The 13,152-nt window shown below is 33.0% G+C and overlaps 2 protein-coding genes across 3 annotated transcripts; both read left to right on the forward strand.

The window, feature by feature from the left end:
• Positions 1–52: 52 nt before the first annotated feature.
• LOC122604061 lies at positions 53–5,230 on the forward strand. The gene is made up of 4 exons (XM_043776961.1): positions 53–424; positions 3,665–3,767; positions 3,871–4,032; positions 4,900–5,230. Exons 1-4 carry the CDS (start codon positions 153–155, stop codon positions 5,059–5,061), a joined length of 699 nt encoding a protein of 232 aa, XP_043632896.1. The 5' UTR covers positions 53–152; the 3' UTR covers positions 5,062–5,230.
• A 1,291-nt stretch (positions 5,231–6,521) lies between these two features.
• On the forward strand, positions 6,522–12,474 carry LOC122603784 (RGG repeats nuclear RNA binding protein A-like). 2 transcript variants are annotated; one of them, XM_043776592.1, is made up of 9 exons: positions 6,522–6,766; positions 8,834–8,964; positions 9,314–9,394; positions 9,484–9,572; positions 9,679–9,753; positions 10,123–10,184; positions 10,267–10,359; positions 11,198–11,389; positions 12,091–12,474. In XM_043776592.1, exons 2-9 carry the CDS (start codon positions 8,842–8,844, stop codon positions 12,177–12,179), a joined length of 804 nt encoding a protein of 267 aa, XP_043632527.1. In that variant the 5' UTR covers positions 6,522–6,766; positions 8,834–8,841; the 3' UTR covers positions 12,180–12,474. The 2 variants fall into 2 exon arrangements, with proteins under 2 accessions (XP_043632527.1, XP_043632526.1); XM_043776591.1 differs by having other exon boundaries at positions 8,842–8,964.
• Positions 12,475–13,152: the final 678 nt, after the last annotated feature.

Consider the following 13,152-nt stretch of genomic DNA (forward strand, 5'->3'; position numbering starts at 1 on the left):
AAATAAATGGAATAACACGTGGAATGACGATATAAAGCAAAATTCCATACAAAAGCATCACACAATATTATACACCCCTCGTTGACATCGTCCATTTTAACATCTTCCAACTTCACATATTCCCTCCGCCGTATCGCCGTCGTATCACCACCATGTCAACACCCACAATCTCGTTGACCTTCCTACTGCTTATAATTCACGCAACTGTTTTATTAGTTCCATCACAGTCTTCTTCCATAATCCCGTCTAGGTACGATGGCTTCGTGTACAAAAAACGCGCAGCTTCGACTGCCACGGTGATGATCGAGGCGTTCTATGATCCGGTTTGCCCCGACAGCAGGGACTCGTGGCCCCCGCTTAAACAAGCGGTTGACCACTATGGCCCTGCTGTTGTTTCTCTCATTGTTCACACCTTTCCTTTACCGTTAGTATCTCTATTATATATACATTTATACTTTTTCTTTGTATACTTTATATTTAAATGCTTGTCTAATAATTGCATTAGTTAAATGTGAGGTTAGCCCGGTTGACAGAGACTCGTATTTTTTTTAAAATTGAGGTCTTAGTTTTAATCCTAAACTTAGGAGTAGTTTAGATTATTTGATGTATACTTGATTAAAAGTAAGCTTTTTGTTAGCATATTTTATTTTTATTACATATATTAAGGTATTTATATATGTACTCATTGGAAACAACGTGTTCCGTGTACATTACTTGTAGGGTTTAAATAATATAATTAAGACACCAATCAGTAAATTTTATGATAGAAAAAGTTATTGACTGTACAATTAATATATACGTTTTCTTTATAGTTATTTTAAGGAATAGCTTTACAGACGAATTGAACAAAAAATGAACTCTGAAAGGTCTATTTTGTGCTCGTTGTATAACTTGAAAAATATAATGAAACCAAATATAATGCTTTGAAATAGAAAGAGAAACCAATATACGAAGCTTTGAAAGAAGAAAATCAAATAGTGTAAAACTTTGAAAAAAGAAACAAAATTGATGGCTTGAGATAGAAAATAAATAAGGAATAATATCTTCAATAGAAATAGATATGTAGTGAAGTGTTTTCTTATTAGCATAATACTCACGTGAGTTCTTTCTAGGGGTCATTGGTCAAATCTTGTACATGTAAATATGGTAAAAGGACTTTAGCAATGCTATACTCGTCTACGTATACACGAGAAGCAAACCTTTTAAATACGTATACACGAGAAGCAAACCTTTTAAAGTATTGTCATGATTCGAACCCGGCGTAAGCAATGCTATATTCATGTGATTGTAATGAAATTAAATATTTTTCATTGACACACTATTTAATAGTTATTGACTTTAATTTTTGTCAGAACTTCATATGAGGCCTTAGAAGTATAAAAAATAATGTGATACATGTATCACGTGAACTTGTTAATAAATCTTAAGTTATGAATAATAGGAATACATAAGTAATTTGCATAATGAAAGTTTAAGTAATGCATAACAAAATTTTAAGCTCTTGATAAAGCATTATAGATTTAGATATCGATATTCAATCCTTTAATTGTACCGTAATTGAAACATTTGTATCTCTTAATACTTGAGTGATACACGTAGTTAAACTTTTCATTTCTACAATTATCTCATGTGCATGTTTTGTTTGACTTATATAATTTTTTTTTCAATTTTAAAATTCACAAACGTAAACATGCCTTATACTTTAGCGTACATTAAAGTAGCTAGTACGGTATGTTTAGACTTTAGAGTGGACAAGAGCAAGTACCTGCGCGTTGTGGCGGTGAGATGGTAGAGTGGTAGGTCATAGAGTGTGATAGCCAAATGCATTAGCCGTACGGGCTCTGCCCTTAGATCTAAAAATTCGTCGAAAGTATATCGAATGAGATCTCTAATGAAAGAGCATGAAATTTTAAGAACAACCATATAATTATTATGATTTATCGATGTACGGTTTTTGAGATAAAAGATTTTGAATGAATTGGAGGAATAAATGATTTATGGAGGAGAGAAAAAAAATAATTGGTTGATATTTGAGGAAAAAGAAAGGGTATTATAGTTATTTTAGATAAATATAGAATAAATGAGAGAAACATTTTGGGAAATACTTAAAATCAATATTGAAAATTTAAGTTTAATGTTGAAAATCTAGAAGCAAACTTTTTGCTTTATAATATAGTATGAATGTTTGGGTATAAAGCTGATGGTGTAGCAAATTAAGACACATCATAATTAGTTTACTCCATGGACCAAATGTATAACTACTGGAGTAATTACTAAAGTTATATATAGTGTAACACAATCGCTATATGCATTTTTAAGAAGTAAGTGGATTCGGGGGGATTACAAAGCGCTTTTCTCTAGTTGGGGATCCTTTTTGGTGGGATTGATTTTGATTGAGAACTACTTTATTAAAAGCTCGTCTAGATTGATAAAACCGAATAGAAACCAAATGGACCGGAACATATATTTTTTTAAATGGCAATTGTCGAATAGAACATGCCTCCACCATCTAAAGGTAGAGACATATTCAGACCATGTAGTCGGTTGTCTTAATTAATTAAGTCCTACCATATCCTAAGACTTATAAGTAGACATTCAAGAAAAGAAGAAAAGAAAAAAAGAAAAAAAAAAGTAGACACTCAAGAAAAACCACTTAGCTCCCTTTTTTTAGGATTTTTACATTTTGAAGCAACTTTTTTTTAGTGTTGAGTTTAAATTGATTATGATTTTTAGTCATTTAGGACTAATAATTTAATAATTTTAATTTGTAGAAACATGCTTAATGTTGTATAAGAAAAGTAGAAAACTGAAAAACAAAATGAAGGTAACAATATAATCCTTTTATAGTCTTAATCAAGTAATTATTCAGGTTTTGCTGTTCCAAAAAGGAAAAAAAAAAGGAATTATTCAGGTTTAATTGTTGAGAATGCAATATATATATATATATATATATATATATATATATATATATATATATATATATATATATATATAGAGGGTAGAGATCCAGAAAGAAGGTTCTTAAGAAGAGAAAAGAGAGAAGGTCCGTTATTTATTTATTTTTAGCTTATTTTTATAATATTTTTTCATTTTTTCATTCTTTTTTTAATTAACTCAATCCATAAAAAATTTTTAAAAGAATTAGAAAAAAAAATTTTATAACCCGAGTTAGTGAGTTACATGTAAGGGTAGAGTACAGGCTTCGCCCTTAAGGATATTAATAAAGGGTAGCTGGTGGGAGTGATATGTCATTGAGGGTGATAGGTCATAGGGGATGATCGGTGATGGAGTGATCTACATTACGGGCTTTGCCCTTAGCTATCATGGCTCCGCCATAGTCTGAGAGGCTTCGCCTATAGCTTACGGGCTACGCCCTTTGAAAAATAAATATTTTTAAAAAAAATTTAAAATTTTTATATGAAATTGGTTAATTAAAGAGAGATGAAAAAAGTGAAAAACGGAAAAAAAATTCAAAAAAAGAAGCTAAATAAAATAAAAAATGAACTTTCTCTCCCTTCTCTCCTTAAGGTACCTTCTCGTTTGATCTCTATTCTATATATATATATATATATATATATATATATATATATATATATGACTTGTTTCGTGATCATAGTGTTTAATCCCTGTAGATTGACGAACTACGGCGAATTCTTTATTGCAGGTACCATGACAATGCTTTTGTCACCTCCCGAGCTTTGCATATCGTCAATGAGTTAAATACTTCGCTTACATACCATTTGTTGGAAGCATTTTTTAAGCATCAGGTGACAACTCTAACTTAGAAATCTTGCTATTTTGCATAGATAACATTGTACATTAGACATACACTTTGTGACCTTTATGGCGTGTTTATGAACTAATAAACAGGAACAATTTTACAACGCACCAACCATAAACATGTCTCGACAAGCTGTTCTAGATCAAGTTATAGGGTTTGCATCAGGCACTCTTGGGAACTCTCTGAAATCTGCCATTACTTCTGGATTCAAGGACTCGAAAACTGGTACCAAAACTAGAGTGTCATTTAAGGTAATTCTACTAGCCATACTTCATGAATTTTATCTTGTGCATAAAATATACTTAGAAAATTTATAAAAATCAATAAAGTACAACTAAATATTGTTTTTGCCCGTTTCTATATGTCATATGGGTTGAATAATGGGTCAAAGTCAAATCAGGTTTATGTAGAAATGGTAAATAGTGATATAACAACAAATTTCTGTACTCATCTTTAGAGCATCAATTAATTTTAGGAAAAGAATCTGTGTGTATATAACTTGTGTTCAGGTACTATTGTAGGAAATAAACTTTGTTTTGGTTCATTGTATGTAAATTTGTCTCAAAACTGAACGAATTGTGTAACAAATCGGCTGGATACTAACGAGGCACCATCAAATATATGATACGTGGCCCAATGAGAGACCACCACATCAGCATTTAGCAGATTATTTACACGATTCGTTCAGTTTAAAAGGTTACTTACATACAATGAACCAAAACAAAGTTTTTTTTTTTTTACAATAATAGTTAAAGACAAGTTACATACACACACAAATTTTTTCCCCCTATTTTTAAGACAATTATTTTTAAGACAGATAGAAAAGTGTTTGCAAATTACCCTAACTTATGATAAAATATTTTAACGCATCATATATATATAATGTTCTTTAAGCATGATTCGGATATATTTGAGATTTAAGGAAATATGAGATTGCCCCATAAGAACTAAACATATGATTTAAGATACATTACTTACCATATTTTTATTATTATTCTTCAGTTATGATGCTCATAGTGTCATTAATCATTATATTGCCACTTTGTCATCTACAGTGTAAAGTTGCTTAACGATAGATTGAAATTCTGACTCGGAAACTCTTTATGTTGTTGTTGCAGTACGGTTGTTCAAGAGGTGTTTATGGCACCCCATTCTTCTTTATTAACGGGTTTGTGCTACCGTTTAACGATGATGCCCCAATCGACTTTGATGGATGGAAAAAGATCATCGATCCTCTTATCGCTAACAAACATCAACACTATCCTTCGAGTGTCTTTTGATTATGCGATTCTTCTCATTTTGGTTGCCTTTTCTCTTAAAACTGTCTTTGTAGTTGAGGTCCCCGGTGTTGTTTTATATGAATAAAACATCGATGATATATGAACAAGGAAAGTAATTACTGTTGTATTTACCGTTTAGTGATATAAGAGAAAGTTCGGCTTCATTAAATGGCAGCATAACTACTATTAAATGGCATATTTATTGAGACAGAAAAAGAGTGAACCATAAACATACACGAGATTAGTGTTTACATATATGTACCGGCTAAAGAAGCGATTGCTGCACATCTAATGATAAATGCTGATACATTTTTTTAACAATAAATTGTGATTATTGACGCATCCCCACTCTCCAATCTTCATACTTGAACTCATAACCTTTTTATTATTGAACGAAAATTCAAAGATAAAAAACTTGCAAAAGAAATACTAATCAAGAACTTATAACTATCTTAGAGCAAAAAGGATAATGAAGAAAATTAAAATCAATTGGAACGTCCTAAAAACAAAATTTATCCTAACTCTTTGATCATGTGATAGTTTTTCTCCTATCTGTCACACTAGAGTTTGGCAGCACTAACTTGAGGTATCATTAAGTTCAAATGTGTTTGTGTTATAGATGCAAAACATATGAAATATACTCGTATATCCTATACTACTATACGATGGGTTGTGGAAACAAGTGCTGTTTTATGGGCACTCCAATTAGCATGAGGGGAAAAACTATTCGTTATATATCGGTAAAAAAATTTTTTTGTGTGTAGTTATAACCTTGAATTACAAAGCAGTGACGAAGTTAGGATTAGACTTTACAAGAGGTTGGTTGTTTGATTGGAAAGTGTCTATTAAAAAATATAATGTCGATTTAACTTTAAAATAAAAATTTAAATAAAAAATTTTGTTAATTGAAATACACTGACCCTTTATACTCTTACTATCCGTATCGATAAAAAATCAACCATTGGTTAGAACTTCAAATATACCTGACCATAACATTGCCAACATAATTTACAAATACTTGCATATTTAACATTTTTATTCAATATATTATACATGTGGTGTATGTTTTTTATTTTACCACAAATTATGGCGTGTTTGATTTACATAATATTTAGGAGGAATGAAATCTTTCAAAGGAATTGAAATCTGAAAGAATGAAATTTGACAGAATGTTTTTGATTATTTGAGAATTTAAGTGACGGAAGAAATGAAATTCCTTCCTCCATCCCCATCAAATGATGGAATGTTTACACTCTTACGGAATGAGATTTCTTCTTCTTTGAACAACCATACACACTAAGGATTGAAATTCAATTTTAATCCCATCATATTCCTTCAAATTCTGTTGCCTTAGAAAAATCTTCAACTTATATTTGTATATTTTTTTTAAAAATGGATCATAAATAGGGAAAAGCCCAGCCCAATAATAAAAGATGCGAATGTAAACGCAATGTAACTACCAACGGTTTAGATGTGGTGTGAGTGAGGTTAGGGCAAACGCAAAACAGCAGGCAGGGTGTGCGTGCGATGATATATAAATAGCAGAATACTACATGATATGATAGACAGCGAGAGAGGTAGATAGATACGGTTTTAGGGCTTAAACGTATAATAAAAATTTGAAGCCGGAGAGAAAAAAAAGCCTCTTCTTTCACCATCTTATCCTTTTTCTCTTTAATTCCAATCTATCCAAACACCATCACAGGTATACATACTTATGTATTATATGTATATATATTATATATATATTATATTATATCTTCTCACATGCCGACTATTATCCACTGTGTGTACGTGTTGCAGTCACAAATTTATATATATATATATATATATATATGTATATGTATATGTAGCTCCTTATTTTAGGGACTATTAGGGACACTTCTCAATCATTCATTTTTCATCATCTCCGACCACCACCATGATCCTCCGGCGACGGCGGCAACTGCCACCACGACTTACACATGTGTAAGTACAACTTACGATTGTACTTACACATGTGTAAGTTATACAACCACCATGATCTTCTTGCGACGCCAGCCACAGCCACCATGACTTACACATGTGTAAGGTACAAAACTACCTTACACATGTGTAAGTTACAAAACCTTACACATGTGTAAGTTATATGTCCCTAAAATAAAGAGTCCCTGATATAACCCAACCCTGTATATGTATATGTATATATATGATGCACATGTGAGCAAAATTTGTTTATAGGACTTGTGAGCAAAGTTAGTTGTTAATGCTTGAAATATAGTAGTAAAAATAATTCAGGATGGACTAGAGGGAACACATGATCAGTGGTAGGTGAGTTTGTTATTGTATTAGCAAGATTTCAGCGAATCCGAACGATTTGAATCGAAGCAAATCTAAGAGATTTTTCCTGTAGCTTTAGATGGTTATAGAATGTTATTTTTTTGATAGCACATGATCGGTTTGAAAACGCGTATTCAAAATCTATTAAAGTTTGCCGATACCTTCTAAGCTTTGTATGACCATATCAAATAAAACTGTCTTATAGATATAGCCAGCTAAGAAGCGTTAACATTAAATCTACTCCTAATTCATATTACTAGTGTGCACACATTAAATTCATAATTGTATTTACCAAACCGGCCCACACACGATTAAATGGAGATCCCGGTCTAGTAGTGTCAAAAATGAGTTCCTGCTTCTTCGGTTCAATGGTTTAGAAGCCAGTTTAGGGCAAACCTCGTGGATAGCTGCAATAAGCACTCCAAATTTTATGGACATACAGTTTACGATCTAAACAAAGAGGTGATGCCTGAAAAGAGGAACAACATATAGCGTCTGTATTTAGTTCACATTATTTGGTTCTTTATTATTCCCATGCAAGTTATTAGAATCCAGTTTAGATACATCATACATGTTACATTTCTTTCCCCCTTATGACAGAGTAATTCTATCTATGATAGTCATATAAATAAGAGTATTAATTTTTGCTATTTGTTGAAGATTTTACTGTTGAGTCTTGCATGCAAAAATGTTCCTGTTAGTAATTCGGTACCGAATATGAAATGATTACAGCTATCTGATCATTTTTGGCATGTAGTAAGATAAAAAATTTAGGTGAAGGTAAGGAAATTAAGTACATCAAACCCGCGGTAAATAAGAGCCTACATTAGCGTTCCAATGCTATGTCTTAACACAATTATCATTGACCAAAATCCGAAATTTGAGTGAGTTTTGAACCCTTTGTGTAAGATTATTGGCGTAGTACCTAATTAAACTTAAAATTTATATGATTTATTGATTTTGTAAGTTACTTCACTTTGTGTACCCCATTGTTTTTGGTATTCTTAGAAGCAAGAGTTTGTGGTTGGAGTGATATAAATTTGGACCACTGACGTTATACTGTTCTTTGAATGTTTCTGGATTCTCAAGTGCATAAAAGCTCCTACGTTAATTTGCTAATAGTTATAAGAAAAATTATTCTGAGTCTAGTCTTATTTATTTTATTTTATTTTTTCAGTTATTAGGCTTTCTTTTCCGTGACATATTGCTATATTATGTAGTGTGTGTTTTTTTTAGAAGATCTGTGTTATGTAAGCTCTTTTTTTGAGTTGAGAAGTCCAAGTGAATGTGCCCACTAAAGTTCAGTCTAAAAGTTCATGCTACTTACCCATTTCCTTTAAAAACAACTGTCTCGTCGCATTCTCCAATCATCTGCTGTTAGGGAGTTACATAGAAACTAGTTGAGCTTTAATTCATTAGTGATTCTAAATGTATTTGATTTTGTGGGTTTGAGCTTTGAAGATGGACCGGTACCATAAGGTGGAAAAGCCAAGAGCAGAGCAACCAATTGATGAGAATGAAATCCGAATTACCAGCCAGGGAAGGATGCGAAACTATATCACCTATGCTATGAGTTTGCTTCAGGTATTATATCTCTGACTCTGATATCATATACGTGACTATCGATGGGGTCTTCTTTATTTTCTAGAAACCATTTACTTTTTTCTTTATTATTATGATTAAAGTATATTATATTCTCATAAATAGTACAAAGCTACCTTACAAGTCTTCTAATCGATTTGCTTCTGATTGAATGACAATGTTTTTGAATCTTAAATTGGTCTTGTAGAACTGTATGTTACGTGTTAGTTTCCTCTTTTAATTAGGTTGGCAGCTCTCTTTTTGGTGTGTGTATAATTAACTAATTAAGGAAGTGTTAGTATAGTTGTTTCATTTCCACTCTTGATTCTTCATCTTTTGGTAACTTTTATAGGAAAAAGGCTCGTCAGAAATTGTGTTTAAAGCAATGGGCAGAGCGATCAACAAGACTGTAACAATTGTGGAGCTGATAAAGGTATCTAATATTTTTAATTTCAAATGTTTTCATTTTTCAACCATTTATTTGTATATCAGCTCTTGAATTATCAAATTATTGTCTTGCAGAGAAGAATTGTTGGTCTTCATCAAATTACATCCATTGGATCTACAGACATTACTGATACCTGGGAACCACTGGAGGAAGGCTTACTTCCGTATGATCATCGTTATGCTCTTTGCTGCTTATGGCGGCTGTTGAATTTTACAAATTGTTAAAATATGCTTCTTACTTCTATCGGTTTTCATATTGTGCTTCTGCAGTCTAGAAACCACAAGGCATGTTTCAATGATCACTATAACTCTCTCTATGAAGGAGCTCAATACATCATCTATTGGGTGAGTTGCTGGTTATTGTGTCTTCTTCGTCTTTATTGTTACTTCTGGTCCAATGGTGACTGCTACCCTTGGTATTAAGATCAGGTTACTCTGCCTGTCTTTATTATGTTCTTTGAGCTGTAGTTATAACATCTAGTGAGTAGTGAGAGGTTTTGTTTTAATAGTAGTGAACGAAGAGTGTAGTTTATATTTCAAGGAACTTTTTAGTTATTATCTGTTCACTACATGCATTTCTGATAGTTAACGATATGATCTTTCTTTATGTAGTGAGTCTGTGTTAAGACGAATCCATCAAGATTGTAGTACTCGATAATTTTTCTCTCCATTCCTATACTTGTTCATCCATCTGACATGGTAAAATTTTTCCAGGTATCAGCCCCCATTGCCAGCTGACCAAGTTAAGGTGGCAACTGATATTGAGTTTGAAGGAGGTGTGTTATTCTACTATCTCAAACATCTTACATAATTTTTTAATCTTTTTTTAGATCTAACTTGACATACTTGCTTATACAGAGGGGTCACCGACTGCAAGGGGGAGGGGACGTGGTGGAAGAGGAAGGGGAAGAGGAAGAGGAAGAGGAAGGGGAGGCTCCAGAAACTTGCCTGGTATGATTTAATCTTATGAAATTCAGTATCAGTTTTACTTATCTCTTTTAGTCATGGTTGATACATTTTTAATGTGACTTTGGTGTGGGTTTGTAGTTCCTCTCTTGCTAAAGCATAGTTAGTTTTGCTTATGTATTGCTTTGAGTATGCTGCTTGTCTAGCATGTCTTGTTGATTTTAATATGTACTTCTTTGTTATCTTTCCAAGTGATTTCTATTTTATATGGAAACCTAATCGGCTTTTGACTGTTTCCAAAATGGCGGCTGTCCTTGAGTTGTTTCTTGGCAATGGAATGAAGGTTCCACTTTCATGTTTGCTCGACTTTTAAGATGTATGAGCATTCAACATACAAGTATAATGTTCGTTTATACACCTTTGAATAGACTTAATTGGTAAAGAAAATTTAAAACATATAACAAAAATAAATTATCGTGTAAATTGTTGCATTCTAAAGTTTTTATTCCGTTCCATGACGGGAAAAAAATACAACACTTACGACTGGGGGGAATGATGATGTTGAGAATGATTCTTGTCTGTCAAACAAATGGATAGAAATCCTCTAAAGTCAACTTTAGAGGATCCTCATCTCAAAAAACACAAGATTCTGCTCATTTTTGTATATTCTTCTGACCTTCACTAGGATTTATCCCCTGGAGATTAAGATTTGTATCAGTGTATAAAACTGCCTGTCTGTTCATCTTGAATAATCTAATCTTGGGCATCTTTTTTTTTTATTATGTTTTTTTCCATGAGTTTTATGCGCCTTTGTGGTAAATTGCCCCAAAAATCTTCTTCTTTGATGGTCAATGAATATATAATGATTATATTATAATCACAGGAAATGGTTATGCCCCAGGAGAGAACGATGATGAGGGCTGGGATGCACCTCGTGATTTTACAAGGGGTAGGGGCCGAGGAGGAAGAGGTCGCAATATTGGAGGTGGTGGAAGGGGAGGTTACAATAATGGTCCTTATGTGGATGATCAATATGATGGTGAATATAACCAAGAAGCACCCATGCAGGCGCGAGGTACTGCCTTTGCTTCTAGTAGTAATTTGAATACTTGGAAGTTTAAAATCTCGTGTTAATTGGTCAGATATGCTAGCCTGATAAAGTACTAGGGTGCATCTCTTATTCCGTGTCAATGGTATATGGTATATGGTATAGAGGTTTAAGTAAGACTGCATGGGCCGATATGGGTTATGTTACACTTCTGATGGTTAAAACATATAAAATAAAAAAATGGAGGCAAAAACATGTGATCTTGTATAACTTATTACATGTAGTGCATCTAACCTGATACATCGGTTTATTAGAATTTGCTGATGATCATTATAGTCATATGATTCTTGATCTAATTTAACCTATTATTTATACATAAAATATGGGCAAAGAAGTATTTGTGGGTTAAGTCGATTTTAGCTGTTCCTGAATCACTCATTTTTTGACCTAATCCTATTTGACATATTACCTAAATTGCCTGATCATTCTGTATTGTACCTCGAGGATGGAAACTATCCAGATGGGATTCAGTTAGAGATAAGAGTCTGGATCTGTATTTTCTGCTTATGGTAGCAAGAAGAAAATATAATACATTTTCTTAACAAATGGATAGAAGTTGCCAACTCTAGTGGGTCTGGTTAACCTTACATGTGAATAAATGATCTGACCTGTTTTTGGTCTTATTACTCTTGTTTTCTATTATACATGTTTTGATATGTTTTTTGCAGGGCGTGGACGTGGACGTGGAAGGGGAACCCGTGGCAGGGGTCGTGGTTTCAGATCAAATGGGCCGACCTTGACAGCTGTTGTACCTTGAGGTATAAAGAAAAGCTTGTTTCATTATGGCGACGCTGTGCGTGTGGTCTGTTTTATGATTTTGGCAATTTAATATTCAGCCTAGGACATGAGTTTGTATGAGTTTTTAGACAAATTTTCAGTAGCTTTATATTGTCATGTCATGTCATGCCAGCCATTTTTTTAGTGAGCTTGAGCTTTATTTTTCCCAAATTTTTTATTCTTTGGATTTTATTTTGAACTTTACAGTATCCTTGTGGAAAGTGTAGGTCTATAAATACTTATTCAATAAGACTCTTTCTTGAGTTTTGACCAAATTAGCAGTGGTTTTTATACTTCTTTAAATCTACGTTTAGTCATTGGGGTTTTGGTCAAGTGGTCATGGTGTTTTCCCCTAAGAGGTTTCATACTGGGGGCAAGGGTTCAAATCATGCTAGTCAGGGTGGGCACACCAATTCCAGGGGGTGCGCCATCTCTTCTGCCGTTCAAAAGAAAAAAAAAAACTCTACATTTATGGTTTACACATATATGGTGTGATTAGTTCCTCCCAGCATGTAATTTGCATGGCTTGTGGCAACAAAACATTTTGTCATGTGAGGTTAATATATTACTTGTAATCTCGTATCTTCATTGTATCTTAGCAATGTGTGGATGTGTGCTCTCCGTGATACAGCCATTCTATGCATAAATGTGTTATTTTGATGTTCATATGATTTCCATATCCATGGATCAGTTAAAGAAATTTAACTATTGCCAAACTTATAATTTATCGATGCTACGATCAATTCACAGTTTTAGCAAGACTTTGAATATTTATTGTATAAACTATTAAGTAGTAAGCTAAGTATAATATTTAGTGTCTTTTGAATATTGTGTACTTAAACCCGAGGCTTCAAATAGAAACCCATTTTTTATTTGGGTAGTGTGATGTGGCTCCATGCCTCCATCTCGCTGTTTACAAGTAAAAACAAATAAAAGAACAAGTTGCAGTCTTG

This window comes from Erigeron canadensis, chromosome 6 (assembly GCF_010389155.1).
Source record: "Erigeron canadensis isolate Cc75 chromosome 6, C_canadensis_v1, whole genome shotgun sequence".
Lineage (NCBI taxonomy): Eukaryota > Viridiplantae > Streptophyta > Magnoliopsida > Asterales > Asteraceae > Erigeron > Erigeron canadensis.